Genomic DNA, 24,384 nt, shown 5'->3' with positions numbered 1-24,384 from the left:
AAATAACATATCCCAAAGATTGAGGGAGAACCTTTAGTTTAAACAGCTAGATCTGAACAGGGAGAAACCTTTAGTTTAAACAGCTAGATCTGAACAGGGAGAAACCTTTAGTTTAAACAGCTAGATCTGAACAGGGAGAAACCTTTAGTTTAAACAGCTAGATCTGAACAGGGAGAAACCTTTAGTTTAAACAGCTAGATCTGAACAGGGAGAAACCTTTAGTTTAAACAGCTAGATCTGAACAGGGAGAAACCTTTAGTTTAAACAGCTAGATCTGAACAGGGAGAAACCTTTAGTTTAAACAGCTAGATCTGAACAGGGAGAAACCTTTAGTTTAAACAGCTAGATCTGAACAGGGAGAAACCTTTAGTTTAAACAGCTAGATCTGAACAGGGAGAAACCTTTAGTTTAAACAGCTAGATCTGAACAGGGAGAAACCTTTAGTTTAAACAGCTAGATCTGAACAGGGAGAAACCTTTAGTTTAAACAGCTAGATCTGAACAGGGGTAAATGACAGTAGCAGGCTTAGCTAACAGGTTAGAGAGGAGACGCTCAAGTCTTGTAAGAGTTCAGATAAAGGCTAGAGGGAAGTTCCTAGAGAGAGGCAGTGAAGGTTAGAGGGGAGAGAGAGAGAACAAACTAACAGCTAGGTGACAGGAACCAGAGGACAGACTAGAGTCACCAGTTCACCCTAAGTTCACACACTCACAGCCAGTCTCCTTGTGAAGGCAGCAGAGTGGAGCCAGGTCATTAGTGCTGCTACAGATGGTCCTACTCTTGACAGGGAAGGGTGTGTGTGGGAGAGTGAGTCTGAAGGTGTGTGTGTGCGTTTCTGTGTGGCAGGAGAGGGGGACAGACAGGTAGTGTCCACCCTGCCACTCTTCTCCAGCCAGGCTGTTCATCCTTCCTCTCCCTCATCTTTAACTTATTTTCCACCTTCACTCTGTCTGCTCAATTAAGAGAGGGAACAGCTGCTAGAAGGAGAAATCATGCTGCAGCCTTTTGGGCTGTCAACACGAGGGGAATCAAAGAGAGAGAGAGGGAGGGCGGGAAGGAGAGTGAGAGGTGGAAGAGAGAGAGCCAGGTGAGTGGGAGGTATAAAAAAAGAAGACAGGGGAGGAGGAGAGTGGAACACTATGCCAGATGAAGGCAGCACCTGTTCATTTCATACCCTAGGCTGCAATATGGCAGAGTCCCCTAGGGAGAGACAGAGAGGGGGGAAAGGAGAGACCTTCTCCCTGCCACACATTTCACAGTGTTGTTCACAGTACTCTAGATTCCTCCACTCTGTCTAAACTCCATCGATGTCAATAAACAAGAGAGAGAGCGAGAGAGAGAGAGCGGAAAGAGAGTACTGGTACACAATAGTTTCTGCACAGTGGTTACTTTAGAAACTAAGTTTCACTTTTCTTATCTCAACTGCTAACACCTCCATTGTTTGCACTAATAGGGATGTCACGTCAACTGAATCAGAGTCAACTGAACCACAGTCAACTGAAACAGAGTCAACTGAACCACAGTCAACTGAACCAGAGTCAACTGAACCACAGTCAACTGAACCACAGTCAACTGAACCAGAGTCAACTGAATCAGAGTCAACTGAACCACAGTCAACTGAACCACAGTCAACTGAACCAGAGTCAACAACAACACACAGGTGCAAGTCTCCCCATTTCCCCTCGAGTCTCCCCTAATTCCCCCTACAGTCTCCCCCATTCCCCCCTCCAGTTTCCCCATACCCCCTCCAGTCTCCCCCCTCCCCCTCAAGTCTTATCCATTCCCTCTCCAGTCTCCCCCATACCCTCTCCAGTCTCCCCCATTCCCCCTCCAGTCTCCACCTCTCTCCCTCTCCTCCACTCATCTGAGAACGGAACGCTCCATGTCCCTTCCTGTTAGACAGCCCACTGCTAACAGCTCTATTCATTAGATAGGATGAGGGTTAGAGACCGCCAGGAAGTGAAGAATCATGGGAAATCAAACTAAATGAGTGGGGCAAACGAAGCTAATTCATTCCCTCTTTGTAATGAATAAAACATGGGATGTGTGTTAGGCGTTGCTAATACAGTGGACACACCACATTACACAGTGCTGGGCCCTGCTGGTGACTTAGAGTCTGTCTGTGTGATCAGATCCAGGTGTTATTGTATATTTTCATAATGACTATATGTGCACATCTTATGTATACCAGAATATTAGAGGTACACAAGTTGTTTTGAAGTACACGACCAGTCAAAAGTTTGGACACACCTACTCATTCAAGGGTTTTTCTTTATCTTTACTATTTTTTACATTGTAGAATAATAGTGAAGACATCAAAATTATGAATTAACACATATGGAATCATGTAGTAACCAAAAAAAGTGTTAAACAAATCAAAGTATATTTTATATTTGAGAATCTTCAAATAGCCACCCATTGCCTTGATGACAGCTTTGCACACTCTTGGCATTCTCTCAACCAGCTTCACCTGGAATGCTTTTCCAACAGTCTTGAAGGAGTTCCCACATATGCTGAGCACTTCTTGGCTGCTTTTCTTTCACTCTGCGGTCTGACTCATCCCAAACCATCTCCATTGGGTTGAGGTCGGGGGATTGTGGAGGCCAGGTAATCTGATGCAGCACTCCATCACTCTCCTTCTTGGTAAAATAGCCTGTACACAGCCTGGAGGTGTGTTGGGTCATTGTCCTGTTGAAAAACAAATAATCGTCCCACTAAGCCCAAACCAGATGGGATGGCGTATCGCTGTAGAATGCTGTGGTAGCCATGTTGGTTAACTGTGCCTTGAATTCTAAATAAATCAGACAGTGTCACCAGCAAAGCACCCCCACACCATAACACCTCCTCCTCCATGCTTTACAGTGGGAAATACACATGCGGAGATCATCCGTTCACCCACACCGCATCTCACAAAGACACGGCGGTTGGAACCAAAAATCTCAAATTTTGACTCCAGACCAAAGGACCAATTTCCACTGGTCTAATGTATATTGCTCGTGTTTCTTGGCCCAAGCAGGTCTCTTCTTCTTATTGGTGTCCTTTAGTAGTGGTTTCTTTGCAGCAATTCGACCATGAAGGCCTGATTCACACAGTCCCCTCTGAACAGTTGATGTTGAGATGTGTCTGTTACTTAAACTCTGTGAAGCATTTATTTGGGCTGCAATTTCTGAGGGTGGCAACTCTAATTAACTTATCCTCTGCAGCAGAGTTAACTCTGGGTCTTCCATTCCTGTGGAGGTCCTCATGAGAGCCAGTTTCATCATAGCGCTTGATGGTTTTTGCGACTGCACTTGAAGAAACGTTCAATGTTCTTGAAATGTTACGGATTGACTGACCTTCATGTTTTAAAGTAATAATGGACTGTCGTTTCTCTTTGCTTATTTGAGCTATTCTTGCCATAATATGGACTTGGTCTTTTACCAAATAGGGCTATCTTCTGTATACCCCCATACCTTGTCACAACAAAACTGATTGGCTCAAATGCATTCAGAAGGAAAGAAATTCCACAAATTAACTTTTAAGAAGGCACACCTGTTAATTGAAATGCATTCCAGGTGACTACCTCATGAAGCTGTTTGAGAGAATGCCAAGAATGTGCAAAGCTGTCATCAAGGCAAAGGGTGGCTATTTGAAGAATCTCAAATATAAAATATATTTTGATTTGTTTAACACTTTTTTGGTTACTACATGATTCCATTTGTGTGTTTTCATAGTTTTGATGTCTTCACTATTATTCTACAATGTACAAAATAGTAAAAATAAAGAAAAACCCTGGAATGAGTAGGTATGTCCAAACTTTTGACTGGTACTGTAGGTCACTCTAATTATATGCACGGCTACGGTGCGTCCCACGCATAATGGTAAAGTGGGTGGGTGTTTGAGTTTTTAACGTAATCTTCCCTTACTGCTGTCTAGGTTCAAACCCGGCCTGATTGTACATATTAATTTAATTATTGATGTACCTACCTCACTGATTATTTAATATGCATAAAGTGTTGCTTTTTGTACAGCCATGTGTTGTATAGCATACAAACCCACGAATTACTATGTGGGGTGAAATGTGGATATATTTGGGGATGGGATCACGCAGTCTGCTTGACCTGACGAAGATCCGTGTTGGATCGAAACGTTGTCATTAAAGGTAGTAATTGGGGGAAAATTCAGTGTGAGGGACTTTCTGTTCATTTCAATTATACTTCCTTAGCCCAGCACCTAGGTGTTTTAAGGATGTGCGTATGACATCCTTGAAATGTTACGGATTGACTGACCTTCATGTTTTAAAGTAATAATGGACTGTCGTTTCTCTTTGCTTATTTGAGCTATTCTTGCCATAATATGGACTTGGTCTTTTACCAAATAGGGCTATCTTCTGTATACCCCCATACCTTGTCACAACAAAACTGATTGGCTCAAATGCATTCAGAAGGAAAGAAATTCCACAAATTAACTTTTAAGAAGGCACACCTGTTAATTGAAATGCATTCCAGGTGACTACCTCATGAAGCTGTTTGAGAGAATGCCAAGAATGTGCAAAGCTGTCATCAAGGCAAAGGGTGGCTATTTGAAGAATCTCAAATATAAAATATATTTTGATTTGTTTAACACTTTTTTGGTTACTACATGATTCCATTTGTGTGTTTTCATAGTTTTGATGTCTTCACTATTATTCTACAATGTACAAAATAGTAAAAATAAAGAAAAACCCTGGAATGAGTAGGTATGTCCAAACTTTTGACTGGTACTGTAGGTCACTCTAATTATATGCACGGCTACGGTGCGTCCCACGCATAATGGTAAAGTGGGTGGGTGTTTGAGTTTTTAATGTAATCTTCCCTTACTGCTGTCTAGGTTCAAACCCGGCCTGATTGTACATATTAATTTAATTATTGATGTACCTACCTCACTGATTATTTAATATGCATAAAGTGTTGCTTTTTGTAAAGCCATGTGTTGTATAGCATACAAACCCACGAATGACTATGTGGGGTGAAATGTGGATATATTTGGGGATGGGATCACGCAGTCTGCTTGACCTGACGAAGATCCGTGTTGGATCGAAACGTTGTCATTAAAGGTAGTAATTGGGGGAAAATTCAGTGTGAGGGACTTTCTGTTCATTTCAATTATACTTCCTTAGCCCAGCACCTAGGTGTTTTAAGGATGTGCGTATGACCACAAACTGTTTTACACAGCTAAGTGCTAACAGTTCTGTTCATTACATAGAATGAGGTTTAGAGACCGCCAGGAAGTGAAGAATCATGGGAAATCAAACTAAATGAGTGGGGCAAATGAAGCTAATGCATTCTCCCTTCATAATGAATAAAACATGAGATGTCTGTGTGTGTGTGTTAGGCGTTGCTAATAGACTGGACACACCACATTACACAGTGCTGGCCTCTGCTGGTGACTGTTAGAGTGTCTGTCTGTGTGATCGGCTCCACCAGATGCTGCTGATGGCATGTGGAGACAGACCAGAGTGGGTTCTCAACTACTGTTGGGGAATTAGGCTAATATAGCTGGAAAACCACCTTAAATGCATGCGACATCTCCTCTGTGAAAGATAGCATAATTTATCTACTCTAAATAAGGTGCCATGCATATCTCAATTGAGTTTTGAGGGTGGACACCATAGACTTATTGAGGTATGAATCAGTCTCTGATTGTAGGGTAAGTCGCTCTGGATAAGAGTGTCTGCTAAATGACGTAAATGTAAATGTAAATGTAGGGTAAGGACAAAAAACAGCATTACACTGCATCCCTCTAGCGTTTACACTGCATCCCCCCAGCAAAAGATAGGAGTTGTACACCCCTCGTTACACATCAGTGCAGTCTTTCTTACATCAATGTCCCCCTGAGTGAAGGTCTCAGGGTCCTCTCCCATCATGTTGGCTAGATGTCTCTTCCCGATGTTGAACTCCTCCACCTGCTTCTTGATGAACTCCTCTGAGAACTTCTCTGGGCCTGCTGCAGCCAGGTTCTTCCTGTGGAGCACAGAGCTCACACATAGCTGTCTGGACAGCACCTGGGGTGGGGGAGAGAGGAGGTTCTTATGTTAGGATACATACTGTAGTATAGAACTGGTGCTTTTATAACCCTGGGCCTTGGTTTTGACAGGGATAGATTAATGTCAGTTATCTTGGCTAATAGACAATCTCTGCAGGTGGCTCTGGTATTTTAGGTGCATTAAATTAGTCTGAAAGGGTGCGATTTGGCATTGACAAATAGACCAACTGATGTGCATTTGACAGCAAGGTATCCACTAGTACATGGGACTCACATTGGGCTAACATAGTATAGCTAGCGAGCTAGCTATATAAACAAGTTCTGGAGGCTTAGCTAACTAACGTTCTACTAAACCAAAATATTGCGACTTGTATGACCACTATGTTCATGTAGCTAGCTATGTCCATTATGGCATGCATGTTGAGACAAGAAGAACAATATCTAGAACGTCAACTAGCTGACTGTCTAACTTCAATGACAGTTTACATGTGAGCCAGCTGACAAGGCAGTGCATTGCTGCTAGCGCTTAGCTAATTCAAGGACGACTCAGCCCTTCTCTGCAGTGCAACTCGTGCAGCCCCGTTGTCATTAACGTGAAAAAGTGAAAACATGCCGAATGAAACTCTTGGCTTTACCTGACGTGTTAAATTTGACGAGACTGTGTTAAAATTGTAGCAGCAATTGCCGCATTTCCAGAGAAAAGATCCCACGGTTCTCCCATTGGAGGCCGCCATGTTTGCTGAACGACGCTCTCGTGAAAACAGGAAGTACGTCGATAGCAAATGTATTTGCGTTTGTGTTACAATGTAACTGTTACAATGTCACTACATTTCATTTCTGACAGTATATCTGTCCAGATTCGGATACAAAGTATTTGATTATACAAAACAATAACCATATTTGATAAATCCATAGAATAACTGTAAAAAATGTATAGGTTGTTCAGTCCCTTTGTTGTATTCTACAATTAGTTGAAAGGATAGGTATTATACCAAATATGTGATTTTATTATTATTCATAATTAAGCAATATGCGGGAAGGAATCATAATTTTGGTCAACGTTTCCTGTGGGACCCTAATTAGTAGGGAACATTTAAAATGGTATGAAATCACCCAACCCTACTACATCTGTTCAGATGAGCCACAACAATTAATCCAAGCTGAAAGCTATAGTAAAGAGCAGACACTCTGAGCTATCTAACCACATAGACTGTAGAACGATTTGTTGACATGGTGAGGGATTTTTTTGTTGTTAAATAGCATACAGCTCTACAACTATAAAACTGTACAACTATAAAACTATGCAAACCACCATACAACTTTACAACCATACAACTAAACAACTATAAAACTATACAAACAACTGTACAACTATACAGAAGTATACTATAATACAAATCTTCACTATGCTTTAGCTGTAACAGAAGTGTTGGACACTTGCACACTCCCCGTCATTGATTTAAAACCATATAGGATTGTTGTAGGCATTGGCTGGAGAGAGTTTCCACCATTGGTAGTTTCCAAATGTTAAAATACTGAACTTTTCCTTTAAGAAACTCTTCCACTGCAGTATCCTGGTATTGTGTAAGTTCCTCCGAAATGGGAAGGAAGTAAACAGAGTAAAACACGATTTGTTGCACAGGATCTATTATGAGACCACAGAATATAATATCATCTTCAATACGGAGATGAGTACATAAAGTAAATATTTCAGAAAGGAATCCACACGACAGGGCAGAGTGAGTGGATGGAGTAAGGGTTATAGAGTGTAAGTGAGAGTAGTAACGCCTGGACTGAGTAAGAGAACATTGACTTAATGTTATTTGTGTCAGTCTAACGTCTTCAAAGAGGAAGTGGATCAGTACAGACTCTGTTAAAAGGAGGTAGTGCTTCTGACATTGTTTTTCTTTAAATTGACTTTTTATCTAACAAGTTTATTAGCTCTATATGAAGTGTTTGTGTAGTTAATTAACTTGTACTTGGCAGAGAGGAAGGGTTTATGGATGGACATGATGAGGAAATGGGTTGTGAACTGTGAGTATATTTGGGTATGTGTACACTTTAATTCTGTTTGATGTACATCATATTCCCCAACATTCTTCTCTCTGTTAGAACATGTTTAGGCTTACAGTGGTGATACAATGTTGGGGACCAACTGGTTCCTACAGGGAGGAGGTGGATCAGTGAAGCACTTTGTACCTCGACTCTCCCTTCAGTTCACCAGACAGCAGGATGGAGAGCAGAGCTCAACACAGAGGGGAGAAATCGATTACTACTGATCACTACTGTAAGTTGCTGGGTCGTGTGTGTAATATGATAGTGATATATTCAAAGTGTTGTTTTTCACTTAGCCAGGAATGCCAGTTATAGACACTTTATAGCTTGAGTCGCAACAAAATACCAATCCTGGTCCTGGAAAGCTAGGTGTGCAGGCTTTAGTTCCAGCCCAGTACTAATACACCTGACCAGCTACAACAGTGAGACTGTAATGTTTTTCCCCAGTAGAGAGCTTGGCTTGGATGCATTCGACTTTTAAGAATGCTACGTGACTACCATGGCAGATGAGTCATGTGTATCTAAAGTCTATTACAGATCATTTCCTCATGTCTTATCCTCAGTGATCCAAAATGGCTCCTGTTCCTGAGCTACTGCTGGCCACTCTGGAGGACCTGCTCGAAGCAGATCTGAGGATGTTTAAATGGCGCCTGACCAAGGACGTGCTGGAAGGCTTTCCTCACATCCCAGTGAGCCAACTGGAGAATGCTGACAGACTGGACACTATAAAGAAGATGGTGGAGACCTACGGTCCTGAGGGAGCTGTGAAGATCTCACTGAAAATCCTGAGGAAGATGAAGCAGAACCAACTGGCTGAAACGTTAAAGAACGAGTACAATGAGGGTGAGACAACAGAACCAGCAGGTTAGACAATTATACAACGTTTAAGATTATTGTTATTTTTGCATAACAAGGAGTGATACATGGCAAGCTGCAGAAAATCCCAGACAAAGTTGATGTACTAAAATAGCTTTCTGTTTCTATCTCCCTCTCTTTCTCTCTCTTTCTCTCGCTCTCTCGCTCTCTCTTTCGCTTTCTCTCTCTCGCTGTCTGTCTGTCTCTCTCGTTCTCTCCCTCTCAGCCCAGAGTGCTCCAGTGGTTTTAGAAGTCAGAGGTAAGCCGTATGAATCAACGCAACAGCACCCAGCGGGCAGAATTTGAATCGTGCATATGCCGCGTTCACATAGTATCGGAGTTATCGGAAATTCCTAGTTCCGACTGGGAAGTTTCACTTGGACGACCCTCCCAGTCGGTATTACAAGTGGGAAACTCAGAGAAAAGGTTGTTGCTTGAGTTGCCGGGTTGTGACGTTTCACCACTGACCTTTGACCTTTTCAGACAAAAGATGACAACAAATCTGTTTTTGACAATTACAACCTTATCAAATGGAGAATGTTTGACCATATTGTCAATGTTAAACCTCTTAAGGATCGTACCCTTTTTTTCAATTTTTTGCCTAAAATGACATACCCAAATCTAACTGCCTGTAGCTGAGGACCTGAAGCAAGGATATGCATATTCTTGGTACCATTTGAAAGGAAACATTTAGAAGTTTGTGGAAATGAGAAATTAATGTAGGAGAATATAACACGTTAGATATTTTGTTTTGCATCATCTTTGAAATGCAAGAGAAATTGCACGTCTCCTGAGTGGCGCAGTGGTCTAAGGCGCCGCATCGCAGTGCTAACTGTGCCACTAGAGATCCTGGTTCGAATCCAGGCTCTTTTGCAGCCGGCCGCGACCGGGAGACTCATGGGCGGCGCACAATTGGCCCAGCGTCGTCCAGGGTAGGGGAGGGAATGGCCGGCAGGGATGTAGCTCAGTTGATAGAGCATGGCGTTTGCAACGCCAGGGTTGTGGGTTCGATTCCCACGGGGGGCCAGTATAAAAAAATTAAAAAAAAAAATTTTATTCACTAACTGTAAGTCGCTCTGGATAAGAGCGTCTGCTAAATGACTAAAATGTAAATGTAAATGCCAGACAGTGATGTAGGAATCTAGGTGTCATTTAGATTTTGTCCAGAAGATGGCAGCATTGTGTGTGCAAAGTTTCAGACTGATCCAGTGAAGAATTACATTACTACACAATACTTTGTATCAAGTCTGCCAGGAATTTTCCCAAATTTCCCGAATTGGTGACAGCAGGGGGTCAAACTGTAGAACCCAGTTCGTACATTTGAATATAAAAATTGATTTTATCAAACAAAACTATGCTACATTTTCTCTCTGGGATCCTCAGGATGACAAATCAGAGCAAGATTACTGAATGTAAGTACATTATTTACCTTCAGAGGTGAATGTATCAAACCAGTTGCCATGACAAAAGTGTTTTGTTGTTGTGCACTATCCTCAAACAATAGCATGTTTTTTGTTGTTGTTGTTGCTGTAATAGTGACTGTAAATTAGACACTGCAGTTAGATGAACAAGAATTTAAGCTTTCTGCCCATATAAGACATGTCTATGTCCTGGAAAGTTGGCGTTGTTTACAAATCGCATATTGAGTAGCAACCGTCCCGATATAGGGACACCGATCCCGTTAGAGGTTAAGCAAGCTTACTAACTTTATTATTAGCAATGTTAGCTAGCTTATCAAGCTAGCTAAAATCGTATTGGTTGAAGAATTGTTCCGACCAAAAAGTACATGAATGAAACAGTCGTATTTCCGACATCACAACTAGGGAAAGGAAGTTCCGACGAGCAGGTGAACGCGGTAATAGCAGTAGGATAATGTTTTGAGTTGGAGGTGCTGACCGAGGGGTGGGGGGAGCTTTAATAAATGCAATTCATGCAATTCTACATCGTTTTACATGACTATACATGAAATCACAGGCTACACTCTGACACTGACAAACTGAGATCAATAACAATGGCCTTTTCTTGATTGCAACCAATAGCCACATTTAAAAAAAGAAGCTATTGCTCCTTGGTGGCTAGATTATGCTCTCTCGTGTAGGCTAGTATTTTGTTGATTTATTTCTGTACAGGCATAATTATATACATTTGCCAAATGTATTTAAATGTATTAGCGGCAGCACCTCCAGCATCCCTAATTCCCATGGCTATGGACAGGTGACTTCATTATGGTGTCATATTCTGGTAGTAAACTGGTTCTGGTTGAGAAGGCCAGAGAAGATACAGTGCTTTCGGAAAGTATTCAGACCTCTTGACCTTGTCCACATTTTGTTACGCTACAGCCTTATTCTAAATAGGATTAAATAGTTTTTTCCCCTCATCGATTTACACACAACACCCCGTAATGATAAAGTAAAAACTGGTTTTTAGAACTGTTTGCATATGTATTAAAAATAAAAAGCTGATATCACATTTACATACACTACCAGTCAAAAGTTTGGACACACCTACTCATTCAAGGGTTTTTCTTTATTTTTATTATTTTGTACATTGTAGAATAATATTGAAGACATCATAATTATGATTATATTATATTTTATATTTGAGATTCTTCAAATAGCCACCCTTTGCCTTTATGACAGCTTTGCACACTCTTGGCATTCTCTCAACCAGCGTCATGAGGTAGTCACCTGGAATGTATTTCAATTAACAGGTGTGCCTTCTTAAAAGTTAATTTGTTGAATTGCTTTCCTTCCTAATGCGTTTGAGCCAATCAGTTGTGTTGTGACAAGGTAGGGGGGGTATACAGAAGATAGCCCTATTTGGTAAAAGACCAAGTCCATATTATGTCAAGAACAGCTCAAATAAGCAAAGAGAAACGACAGTCCATCATTACTTTTAAGACATGAAGGTCAGTCAATCCGGAAAATGTCAAGAACTTTGAACGTTTCTTCAAGTGCAGTCGCAAAAACCATCAAGCGCTATGATGAAACTGGCTCTCATGAGGACCGCCACAGGAATGGAAGACACAGAACTCTGCTGCAGAGGATGTTCATTAGAGTTACCAGCCTCAGAAATTGCAGCCCAAATAAATGCTTCACAGAGTTCAAGTCACAGACACATCTCAACATCAACTGTTCAGAGGGGACTGTGTGAATCAGGACTTCATGGTCAAATTGCTGCAAAGAAACCACTACTAAAGGACACCAATAATAAGAAGAGACCTGCTTTGGCCAAGAAACACGAGCAATGGACATTAGACCGGTGGAAATTTGTCCTTTGGTCTGGAGTCTAAATTTGAGATTTTTGGTTCCAACTGCCGTGTCTTTGTGAGACGCAGTGTGGGTGAACAGATGATCTCCGCATGTGTAGTTCCCACCGTAAAGCATGGAGGAGGTGGTGTTATGGTGTGGGGGTGCTTTGCTGGTGACATTGTCTGTGATTTATTTAGAATTCAAGGCACAGTTAACCAGCATGGCTACCACAGCAATCTGCAGTGATACGCCATCCCATCTGGTTTGGGCTTAGTGGGACTATCATTTGTTTTTCAACAGGACAATGACCCAACAAACCTCCAGGCTGTGTAAGGGCTATTTTACCAAGAAGAGAGTGATGGAGTGCTTTATCAGATGACCTGGCCTCCACAATCCCCTGACCTCAACCCAATTGAGATGGTTTGGGATGAGTCGGCTGGCAGAGTGAAGGAAACGCAGCCAACAAGTGCTCAGCATATGTAGGAACTCCTTCAAGACTGTTGGAAGCATTCCAGGTGAAGCTGGTTGAGAGAATGCCAAGAGTGTGCAAAGCTGTCATAAAGGCAAAGGGTGGCTATTTGAAGAATCTCAAATATAAAATATATTTTGATTTGTTTAACACTTTTTTGGTTACTACATTATTCCATATGTGTTATTTCATAGTTTTGATGTCTACACTATTATTCTACAATGTAGAAAATAGTACAAATAAAGAAAAACCCTTGAATGAGTAGGTGTGTCCAAACTTTTGACTGGTACTGTAAGTATTCAGACCCTTTACTCAGTACTTTTGTTCAAGCACCTTTGGCAGCGATTACTGCCTCGACTCTTCTTGGGTATGACGCTACAAGCTTGGCACACCTGTATTTGGGGAGTTTCTCCCATTCTTCTCTGCAGATCCTCTCAAGCTCTGTGAGGTTGGATGGGGAGCCTCGCTGCACAGATATTTTCAGGTCTCTCCAGAGATGTTAGATCGGGTTCTAGTCCAGGTTCTGGCTGGGCCCCTCAAGGACATTCAGAGACTTGTCCCGAAGCCACTCCTGCATTATCTTGGCTGTGTGCTTAGGGTCATTGTCCTGTTGGAAGGTGAACCTTCGCCCCCAGTCTAGGGTCCTGAGTGCTCTGGAGCAGGTTTTCATCAAGGATCTCTCTGTACTTTGCTCCGTTCATCTTTCCCTATATCCTGACTAGTCTCCCAGTCGCTGCTGCTGAAAAACATCCCCACAGCATGATGCTGCAACCACCATGCTTCACCGTAGGGATGGTGCCAGGTTTCCTCCAGACGTGACGCTTGGCATTCAGGCCATAGAGTTCAATCTTGGTTTCATCAGACCCAGAAAATCTTGTTTCTCATGGTCTGAGAGTCCTTTTGGTGCCTTTTGGCAAACTCCAAGCGGGCTGTCATATGCCTTTTACTGAGGAGTGGCTTCCGTCTGGCCACTTTACCATAAAGGCCTGATTGGTGGAATGCTGCAGATATGGTTGTCCTTCTGGAAGGTCCTCCCATCTCCACAGAGGAACTCAGGAGCTCTGTCAGAGTGACCATCGGGTTCGTGGTCACCGCCCTGAACAAGGCCCTTTTCCCCCGATTGCTCAGTTTGGCCGGGCATCCAGCTCTAGGAAGAGTTTTGGTGGTTCCAAACTTCTTCCATTTAAGAATGATGGAGGCCACTGTGTTCTTGGGGACCTTCAAAGCTGCAGAAATGTTTCAGTACCCTTCCCCAGATCTGTGCCTCGACACAATCCTGTCTCGGAGCTCTACGGACAATTCCTTTGTCCTCATGGCTTGGTTTTTGCTCTGACATGCACTGTCAACTGTGGGACCTTATATAGACAGATGTGTGCCTTGCTCAATTTTGAGTCTCATAGCAAAGGGCCTGAATACTTATGTAAGTAAGGTTGTTATGTGTTTTATTTTTTATAAATTTGCAAACATTTCTAAAAACCTGTTTTCACTTTGTCATTATGGGGTATTGTGTGTAGATTGATGAGGAACATTTTTAATTTAATCAATTTTATAATAAGGCTGTAACGTAACAAAATGTGGAAAAAGGGAAGGGGTCTGAATACTTTCGAATGCACTGTATACCAGATATAACCAGGTAACAACCAGATAACAACCAGGTAAAGACGTTTTCTTTCATGACGACATCGAGACATCGTGTGAAATACGTCATATTTTGGTTGTTATCTGGTGAGTTAACCAGATCATTTATCGTTGCTAAAAAGACGTTTGACAAAAGAACCTGACCAAAACACGTCATAATGACGTCAGTACACACACAAACACATACAGTTATCATGGCAGTAATATAAAGAGTAAACTCACTGGATCCTTGTTTTTTCTTGCAGTCCAAGACAAACTGAAATCCTACCTTAAGAAGAAGTACGGCTGTATATATGAGGGGACATCAAAAGAAGGTGATTTCATCTACCTAGACCAGATCTACACTGAGCTCCATGTGATCGAGGGGGCCTGGGGAGGGGTCAGAGATGAGCATGAGGTCATACATCTGGAATCCAGAACACCAGCCACAGGAGAGACCACTATTGAAGCCAACAACATTTTCAAACCCCGACCTGATCAAAAGAAGCCAATCAGAACAGGGCTTACACTGGGCATCGCTGGCGTGGGAAAGACTGTCTCTGTTCAGAAGTTTATTCACGACTGGGCAGAAGGAAAGGAGAACCAAGACATTGATTTCATCTTTCCACTTCCTTTTCGCCAAATTAATTCTAATATAGGGGAAAAGGACTGCAGTCTGATTGAACTGCTTCATCAATTCTTCACTTTCATGGAACCAGTAAAGACACTGGGGGAAGGTTCTAAAGTTCTATTCATCTTTGATGGTCTGGATGAGAGTCGATTTCCTCTGAACTTCAACAATAAGGTTCTGACAGACGACACAAAGCCAGCCTCGCTGGACAAACTTATCACAAACCTCATCACAGGAGAGCTCCTCCCCTCTGCTCTCATCTGGATAACCTCCCGACCTGCTGCAGCCAATCAGATCCCTCGTCAACACATCCACCAGTGGACAGAGGTACAAGGCTTCAATGACCCACAGAAAGAGGAGTACTTCAGGAAGAAAATTAGTGATGAGAACCTGGCCAGCAGAATCATCAACCATGTCAAGTCATCAAGGAGCCTCCACATCATGTGCCACATACCAGTGTTCTGTTGGATTTTAGCCACTGTTCTAGAGAAACTGTTGGGTGAAACAGGGAGTGGAGAGTTGCCCAAAACCCTGACTGAGACGTACTTACACTTCCTGATCTTTCAGACAGACAGGATGAGAGCAAAAGCGAATTTCGTAGGAAGTGACAACATAGTCCTCAAACTTGGAGAGCTGGCATTCCGTCAGCTGGAGAAGGGATATCTGATCTTCTATGAGAAAGACCTGATAGAGTGTGGCATTGGTGTCAGAAAAGCATCCGTGTACTCAGGTTTGTGCACCGAGATCTTTAAGGTGGAGGGGAGGACAAGTCAGAAGACAGTGTTCAGCTTTGTGCATCTGAGCATCCAGGAATGTCTTGCTGCTGTTTATGTGTTTCTCACATTCATAAACCGCAGTAAAAACCCACTGGTCCAACAGAACTCATTTTTGTGGAAATTGCGGAAACACCAACCTATGATGAACTTACACAAGAGTGCAGTGGACAAGGCCCTAAAGAGTAAGAATGGACACCTGGACCTGTTCCTCCGTTTCCTTCTGGGCCTCTCAATGGAGTCCAATCAGACTCTCCTACAAGGCCTACTGACACAGACAGGAAGCAGCTCACAGACCAATGAGGAAATAGTCGAGTACATCAAGATGAAGATCAGGAAGAATCCCTCTCCGGAGAGATGCATCAATCTGTTTCACTGTTTGAGTGAGCTGAATGACCATTCTCTAGTGAAGGAGATCCAAAGCTACCTGAGCTCAGGAAGTCTCTCAGGAGCCAAACTGTCACCTGCACTGTTTTCAGCTCTGGTGTTTGTGTTGCTGTCTTCAGAAGAGGAGCTGGATGTGTTTGACCTGAAGAAATACTTTAGATCAGAGGAGTGTCTTCTGAGGATGCTGCCAGTAGTCAAAGCCTCCAGAACAGCTCTGTGAGTACATTGAAGAGACAGAACATGTAAATGTTAGGACATTTTAAATACTGATCATCAGGAAGAAATATTTCAATTAATATTTTTTTTTGTATACTGCTATTCTACTTCTCAAATAACATGCTGGATAACCTCAAATTATCTATTTTAAACATCTCATTTAAAATGTAGGCTGAATCAATGTAACCTCTCAAAACGATGCTGCAAAGCGCTGGGCACAGCCCTCATCTCCTCACACTTGAAAGAGCTGGACCTGAGTGGCAATGACCTGCAGGATTTAGGAGTGAAGCTGCTCTCTGCTGGACTGCAGAGTCCACAATGTAAACTGGAGACACTGAAGTGAATATTCTTGTACTTGTTCAACAAGTAATAATTGTTCATTAGATCCACATGTGTTTAGAGGCCAATTTCAGTTTAGTTAACTTTCCGTTTCAATACTGCAAAACAAAACAAAAGTAATGTAAAACAAACATTTTAAATCTACATAATGTTTGTATCCAATAATTAATTTAGCTATTATTTTTTAGCAATATTGTAGCCATGCTGATAGGAATATAACTATTTAGCAATACTTTTGTTTTCCTCATTGTTTGTGAGCAACATGGTTTAGAAGTGTCTGAAATAGTTTAGTACTATGTACAGTACCATATCATAATCCAAAAGTCAATGTGAACATCACCTTTTAGACACTAGTTTAATCCATATCAAGTTTGAGAGAAGAAGCAAAATGCATCTGTCATTTTTGATATTCATGTGAAATCATGATGCAGGCTGTCAGGCTGTCAGGTGACAGAGGAAGGATGTGCTGCTCTGGCTTCAGCTCTGAGGTCAAACCCCTCCCACCTGAGAGAGCTGGACCTGAGCTACAATGACCCAAGAGAGTCAGGAGTGAAGCTGCTCTATGCTGGGCTGGAGGATCCACACTGTAAACTGGAGAAACTCAAGTATGTAGAGGTTTCGGATCAATCAGTACTCAGTGTAACATATACAGTGGGGTAAAAAAAGTATTTAGTCAGCCACCAATTGTGCATGTTCTCCCACTTAAAAAGATGAGAGAGGCCTGTAATTTTCATCATAGGTACACGTCAACTATGACAGACAAATTGAGAAAAGAAAATCCAGAAAATCACATTGTAGGATTTTTAATGAATTTATTTGCAAATTATAGTGGAAAATAAGTATTTGGTCACCTACAAACAAGCAAGATTTCTGGCTCTCACAGACCTGTAACTTCTTCTTTAAGAGGCTCCTCTGTCCCCCACTCGTTACCCGTATTAATGGCACCTGTTTGAACTTGTTATCAGTATAAAAGACACCTGTCCACAACCTCAAACAGTCACACTCCAAACTCCACTATGGCCAAGACCAAAGAGCTGTCAAAGGACACCAGAAACAAAATTGTAAACCTGCACCAGGCTGGGAAGACTGAATCTGCAATAGGTAAGCAGCTTGGTTTGAAGAAATCAACTGTGGGAGCAATTATTAGGAAATGGAAGACATACAAGACCACTGATAATCTCCCTCGATCTGGGGCTCCACGCAAGATCTCACCCCATGGGGTCAAAATGATCACAAGAACGGTGAGCAAAAATCCCAGAACCACACGGGGGGACCTAGTGAATGACCTGCAGAGAGCTGGGACCAAAGTAACAAAGCCTACCATCAGTAACACACTACGCCACCAGGAACTCAAATCCTGCAGTGCAAGACGTGTCCCCCTGCTTAAGCCAGTACATGTCCAGGCCCGTCTGAAGTTTGCTAGAGTGCATTTGGATGATCCAGAAGAGGATTGGGAGAATGTCATATGGTCAGATGAAACCAAAATATAACTTTTTGGTAAAAACTCAACTCGTCGTGTTTGGAGGACAAAGAATGCTGAGTTGCATCCAAAGAACACCATACCTACTGTGAAGCATGTGGGTGGAAACATCATGCTTTGGGGCTGTTTTTCTGCAAAGGGACCAGGACGACTGATCCGTGTAAAGGAAAGAATGAATGGGGCCATGTATCGTGAGATTTTGAGTGAAAACCTCCTTCCATCAGCAAGGGCATTGAAGATGAAACGTGGCTGGGTCTTTCAGCATGACAATGATCCCAAACACACCGCCCGGGCAACGAAGGAGTGGCTTCGTAAAAAGCATTTCAAGGTCCTGGAGTGGCCTAGCCAGTCTCCAGATCTCAACCCCATAGAACATCTTTGGAGGGAGTTGAAAGTCCGTGTTGCCCAGCGACAGCCCCAAAACATCACTGCTCTAGAGGAGATCTGCATGGAGGAATGGGCCAAAATACCAGCAACAGTGTGTGAAAACCTTGTGAAGACTTACAGAAAACGTTTGACCTGTGTCATTGCCAACAAAGGGTATATAACAAAGTATTGAGAAACTTTTGTTATTGACCAAATACTTATTTTCCACCATAATTTGCAAATAAATTCAATAAAAATCCTACAATGTGATTTTCTGGGAAAAAAAATCTCATTTTGTCTGTCATAGTTGACGTGTACCTATGATGAAAATTACAGGCCTCTCTCATCTTTTTAAGTGGGAGAACTTGCACAATTGGTGGCTGACTAAATACTTTTTTTCCCCACTGTATATACTGTAGTTCTTGTGTTTGTTTTGGTAACCAAATACTATTTGATCTGGTATAACAGACTAATCACTGATTCCCCAGTATTTATTCTTCCTCTTAGTGTGTCTACAGTAAAGTGTGTGTGTGTGAGAGCGACTAAATGACTGTCTGCTCCTCTGTTTTTCCTACAGTGTGGCCCATGGTAGAGGGTGCAGGTTGAAATCAGGGCCCCAAAAATGTGAGTTATTTTTTTGAACGCATGGACATAGACTGTGTGTGTGTGTCGGACCTGGGTTGGAATGGACATGGACATACAGTGGCTTGCGAAAGTATTCAACCCCCTTGGCATTCTTCCTATTTTGTTGCCTTACAACCTGGAGCCACCTTTTGCAGCAATTACAGCTGCAGGTCTCTTGGGGTATGTCTCTATAAGCTTGGCACATCTAGCCACTGAGGTTTTTGCCCATTCTTCAAGGCAAAACTGCTCCAGCTCCTTCAAGTTGGATGGGTTCCGCTGGTGTACAGCAATCTTTAAGTCAAACCACAGATTCTCAATTGGATTGAGGTCTGGGCTTTGACTAGGCCATTCCAAGACATTTAAATGTTTCCCCTTAAACCACTCAAGTGTTGCTTTAGCAGTATGCTTAGGGTCATTGTCCTGCTGGAAGGTGAACCTCCATCCCAGTCTCAAATCTCTGGAAGACTGAAACAGGTTTCCCTCAATAATTTCCCTGTATTTAGCGCCATCCATCATTCCTTCAATTCTGACCAGTTTCCCAGTCCCTGCCGATGAAAAACATCCCCACAGCATGATGCTGCCACCACCATGCTTCACTGTGGGGATGGTGTTCTCGGGGTGATGAGAGGTGTTGGGTTTGCGCCAGACATAGCGTTTTCCTTGATGGCCAAAAAGCTCAATTTTAGTCTCATCTGACCAGAGTACCTTCTTCCATATGTTTGGGGAGTCTCCCACATGGGTTTTGGCAAACACCAAATGATACAAACCCCCAAAAAATCAATTTTAATTCCAGGTTGTAAGGCAACAAAATAGGAAAAATGCCAAGGGGGGTGAATACTTTCGCAAGCCACTGTAAATACCGTGTATTTGAGTATTTTCAAATACATGCTTTCCCAGTGTTTTTTCCCCCAAATATATTCCAATCTGGTCTCCCCATTAGATGCCTGTGATCTCACGCTGGACCCAAACACAGCACACACAAGCCTCTCTCTGTCTGAGGAGAACAGGAAGGTGGCATGGACCTGGATGGCACAACCGTATCCTAATCACCCAGAGAGATTTGAGGACTATGAACAGGTGCTGTGTAGAGAGGGTCTGACTGGGTGCTGTTACTGGGAGGTAAAGTTCAGTGGGAGGGCTTGTATAGCAGTGACATATAAAGGAATCAGCAGAAGAGGAAAGGGTCCTGACAGTCGGCTTGGAGCCAATGACAAGTCCTGGAATCTGAACAGCTTTTATGACAATTACTCTGCCAGGCACAATTATAAGAGAACTGACATACCTGTCCCCTCGTCACGCTCCAACAGAGTAGGAGTGTATCTGGACTGGCCGGCCGGCACTCTGTCCTTCTACAGCGTCTCATCTGACACACTGACCCACTTGTACACATTCCACTCTACATTCACTGAGCCCCTCTACCCAGGGTTTTATGTAAGGGGTGACACAGGGACTGTGACCCTGTGTCAGGTAGAATAGCCTCCTGTGTCCTGGAGGAACACCCGAGTCTTCAAGGAAGTCATACTCCTGTTCAATCACAACTGGGTGACTTGATGGGATGTGTTTCACTCTAATCATGACATGAATGAGTAAGTAACCATATATGTACATCTCTAAAGTTGACTGACCTTGTAACTAGAATCTCCACACTGCTGTAAAAACCTCTAATTTATAATCATTAATCTAGTTATTGCTTTTCCTTATTGTTTGTAATAAAATGTCTCTTGAATGTTCGTTTTTTTCCTTTCTACTTTTAGATACAATAAGCATAAGTGCTGTTGACGTCTTTCAATATTTTACTAAAGTAGGATACGTAGTACATACCACAGGAGGTTGGTGGCACCTTAACTGGGGAGGATGGGCACGTGGTAATGACTGGAGCGGAATCAGTGGAATGGTATCAAATAACTTAAACACATTGTTTCCATGTGTTTGATGCCATTCCATTTACTCCGTTCCAGCCATTATTATCAGCCGTCCTCCCCTCAGCAGCCTCCACTGGTACATACACTTATTTTATATTATTGAGAGACTGTGGTACAAGGCAGTGAGCAGCAATAGGTTTGTGAATGGACCGTAAGGTGCTAGCATTACATTACATGAATGGGCAAGGGTAAACATCACTTCATAGGCTAATTAAGTAGTATGCAAGTCCTGATAATTTCTGCATCTAGAAGAAGAGGAAAGAAGTACACTGCAGACCTGGTTTGACTTGTTGTGTGGTGTGCGTGTGTGTAGTGTTTAGAGATCAATGCTGTGTCTTCACTGAGATTACTTTGATAGAGTTGGAATGGGAATTCTGGGAGATTAATCAAAGTGAAGGGGCGCAGACTCCCGGCTCGTGCCAGTCGATATGGTCGCGTGGTTAATTCGCCTAAGGAATGCTGTCGTCAAGCTAATGATAAACGGTGTTTGCCCTGGTTTTAGCCACGAGCATGCTCCTGCTCGCAAAGAAAAATAGTTTCGACCCGTGGTCTCTAATTCACAGTGGGGGGTGAGGGGTGGCACATAAATCATACCTCTGCCTCAGTCCCACTCTGACAGAACAGGGGAGCCTCAGCAGATTGGGTTGTGAAGATATTATTGTGTGTGTGTGTGTGTGTGTGTGTGTGTGTGTGTGTGTGTGTGTGTGTGTGTGTGTGTGTGTGTGTGTGTGTGTGTGTGTGTGTGTGTGTGTGTGTGTGTGTGTGTGTGTGTGTGCCGAGGAGAGAGTTCTTCATGTGTAAACTGTGAAACATGACACTAGGTTGTAATTAAATTACTTCAAACAAGACAATGTTAGTGTTTCGTATTTGTAATGTGTGTTATCAAGTGACACCATTTATTAATCAGGATTTCTGCGCTTAGTTAAAAATATATATAAATAGATAACAAATACCTTCCCAACTATTAGACTGAAAGAGATATACTGTATAAGGAGAAGTAAATTAATATATCGGGCCTATATTATGGATGCCTGGTTGCTTGTTGGCATTTACCGTGTGGCACATCTATGATAGGCTACCTCACTCAGTCATTAGGAAATTGGCTTCCATCCAATCCAGTCATTGTTCCATATGGACTACCAAGGCATTCCAGCAGACATTCATCCTGAAAGACACCACAGACAACGATGGCCTCCAGTCACTATGGCAGCAGATTGAGTGACACTGATTAATTGGAGGCTATGGCCCACAAAATGAAAGACACAAATAATGGGGATATGCACACACAATATGGCTGTGTGCCAACTCTTCTTGCTTCATCATCTCCACCACGTACGTTTCCAGGCTGGTCTGGCTGGCGAGGGAGGGAGGAGGGAGAGGGCTTACCAGCGAGCCAAGGCTTTATTCCCGTCGTCGTCTCCTCTGCGCTTTACGCTGATTCCCTAATATCCTTAGCGCCTTGTGCCGTGGATAAGCCCATCCCGCTGAAACATGGCTGTCATGCTTATAAGCGATTCATCGCTTTAAGAATCCATTATGGTCCATCCACAAACATGGACTCAGAGGGCCAGTCTGCACAAGCTCATTTTCCCTGGTATTTACCCCACTGATATGTAACAGAGAACCTCCTATACATCACAATGGACTACAGGGGCTGTTGCAACACATTGGTGTATGGCCGGTCAATTATCAATGGGTTCCCTTGGAGTATACCTTGTAGTAACTATATTATTACCTAGAATCTATATGTATCTACAGTATGTATATTAGTAAAGATTCCACCAAGTTAGACATAGACCGTTAGAGAGGTAGTCATACAGTGTTGTGGGAATAAGAACGTGTCCAAGGACATCCTCCCCCAGCCTGTACTGATGTCCTCTAAGATAAGCTGGGTGATGCCCCTCTCCTCTCCTCTCCTCTCTAACCAAAGCCTAACACGCTGCAGCAGCAGACAGCGTCAATACATCAAAGACATGATCTCCCCCTCTACATGTGTACTTAAATACCTACCTACCTGCCTGCCTGCCTGCCTGCCTGCCTGCCTGCCTGCCTGCCTGCCTGCCTGCCTGCCTGCCTGCCTGCCTGCCTGCCTGCCTGCCTGCCTGCCTGCCTGCCTGCCTGCCTGCCTGCCTGCCTGCCTACCTGCCTGCCTGCCTGCCTGCCTGCCTGCCTGCCTGCCTACCTGCCTGCCTGCCTGCCTGCCTGCCTGCCTACTGTATTTATTAATAGTGTTTCCTATTCCTCTCCTTGGCTCTCTCGTTCCTCGTTCAACTTCCATGTTCATAGATCTGAATATTTATTCAAGACCCTGCGATTCTGTGTCAAGAGTTCCCCCAACTCATCCTTCATAGAGAATGCTTTGCATAGTGTAAACAGCTTGTCTCCTCTTAGTGTGTGTGTATATGTGTGTGAGGGTGTGTGTGTGTATCAACCTAAACTGGTTAATAACTAATCTCAGAGGAGAGGCAGACGTGAGGTGAGTAGAGAGAGAGAGAGAGTTGCCCCCCCCCCCCCCCCCCCCCCTTGTGGAAACAGGCGTATGCTTTTGTCATGGATGCCAGCGCACCATACATATCCCCAGGCCTTCTTCAACAACCCCCACCCCCTTCTCCCTCATTCAGGAACAAGCATGTGTACCCAAGCCAACACTGATTGGCCTCTTATCTGTTGTGAGCGGAGGGAGGGAGGGAGAGAGTCAGGCAGTGATTGGAAAAGGCAGCCTAGGGATATGACGCGACCACATGGTTTCACAGCACCAGAGCCCAGTACAGAGGGTCCAGGGGCACTGTAACCCAGAGGGAGCCGGCCCAGCGAGCAGCCTGCAACACACACACACACACACACACACATTCAGAACAACACACACACACACATTCAGAACAACACACACACACACAGATGCACACACTGTGCCACACCTGAACAACTAGTGTATTATTACACACATACTGAAAGGTAAAAAGGACTGTGTATTGGAGATTTTCTTTATTTGGGCTGTTGACCATTTTGTCCAATATAAGTTTTCATACAATATTAACACATAAGCCAGCATGGAGTTACCTTGCTGTGATAAAGAGGCAGTAGTATAAATGACTAAAATGTAAATGTATGTGTGTGTGCGCGTGTGTGTGTGCATGTGTGCATGTGTGTGTGTGTTTGTGTGTAAAACCCCATAGTACAATCTGAGCCCAGAGAGCAGCCATCCCGGTCCTGGCTCCGCCATGCCCCCTCACTGAGGGCCTCAGTTAGCAGCTGGGGTGCAGGACAGTTTAGGCTCTGACCTAATGCATCTCTAATGTGGCCAGGCACTAATAGCCTAGCTAGGCCTGGGGCCAGTCAGACTGCAGCCAGGTTGTCTTGACCAAAACGGTAAATAGACGAGCTGAGGTAATTGTTGTC

At 43.2% G+C, this 24,384-nt stretch overlaps 2 protein-coding genes across 2 annotated transcripts; one reads left to right on the top strand and one right to left on the bottom strand.

Annotated features, from left to right (window-relative positions):
* Nucleotides 1-974: 974 nt before the first annotated feature.
* Nucleotides 975-6,739, bottom strand: LOC311109566 (small ribosomal subunit protein uS9m-like; the record flags this gene model as incomplete). The annotated part of the gene is made up of 3 exons (XM_084152486.1): nucleotides 6,636-6,739; nucleotides 5,837-6,019; nucleotides 975-1,007 (listed from the first exon to the last, which is right to left on the bottom strand). Exons 1-3 carry the CDS (start codon nucleotides 6,732-6,734, stop codon nucleotides 975-977), a joined length of 315 nt encoding a protein of 104 aa, XP_084008612.1. The 5' UTR covers nucleotides 6,735-6,739.
* Nucleotides 6,740-7,683: 944 nt separating this feature from the next.
* On the top strand, nucleotides 7,684-20,789 carry LOC311109656 (NLR family CARD domain-containing protein 3-like). The gene is made up of 9 exons (XM_084152610.1): nucleotides 7,684-7,883; nucleotides 8,113-8,287; nucleotides 8,619-8,898; nucleotides 9,137-9,169; nucleotides 14,514-16,254; nucleotides 16,426-16,593; nucleotides 17,025-17,198; nucleotides 19,017-19,063; nucleotides 20,004-20,789. Exons 3-9 carry the CDS (start codon nucleotides 8,628-8,630, stop codon nucleotides 20,537-20,539), a joined length of 2,970 nt encoding a protein of 989 aa, XP_084008736.1. The 5' UTR covers nucleotides 7,684-7,883; nucleotides 8,113-8,287; nucleotides 8,619-8,627; the 3' UTR covers nucleotides 20,540-20,789.
* The last annotated feature ends 3,595 nt before the right edge of the window (nucleotides 20,790-24,384 follow it).

The sequence above is a fragment of the Coregonus lavaretus genome (assembly GCF_964263955.1).
Source record: "Coregonus lavaretus genome assembly, chromosome: 35".
In the NCBI taxonomy this organism is placed as follows: domain Eukaryota; kingdom Metazoa; phylum Chordata; class Actinopteri; order Salmoniformes; family Salmonidae; genus Coregonus; species Coregonus lavaretus.
Note: the sequence above shows the minus strand (reverse complement) of the source record. Positions and strands in the feature narration are given on the sequence as shown.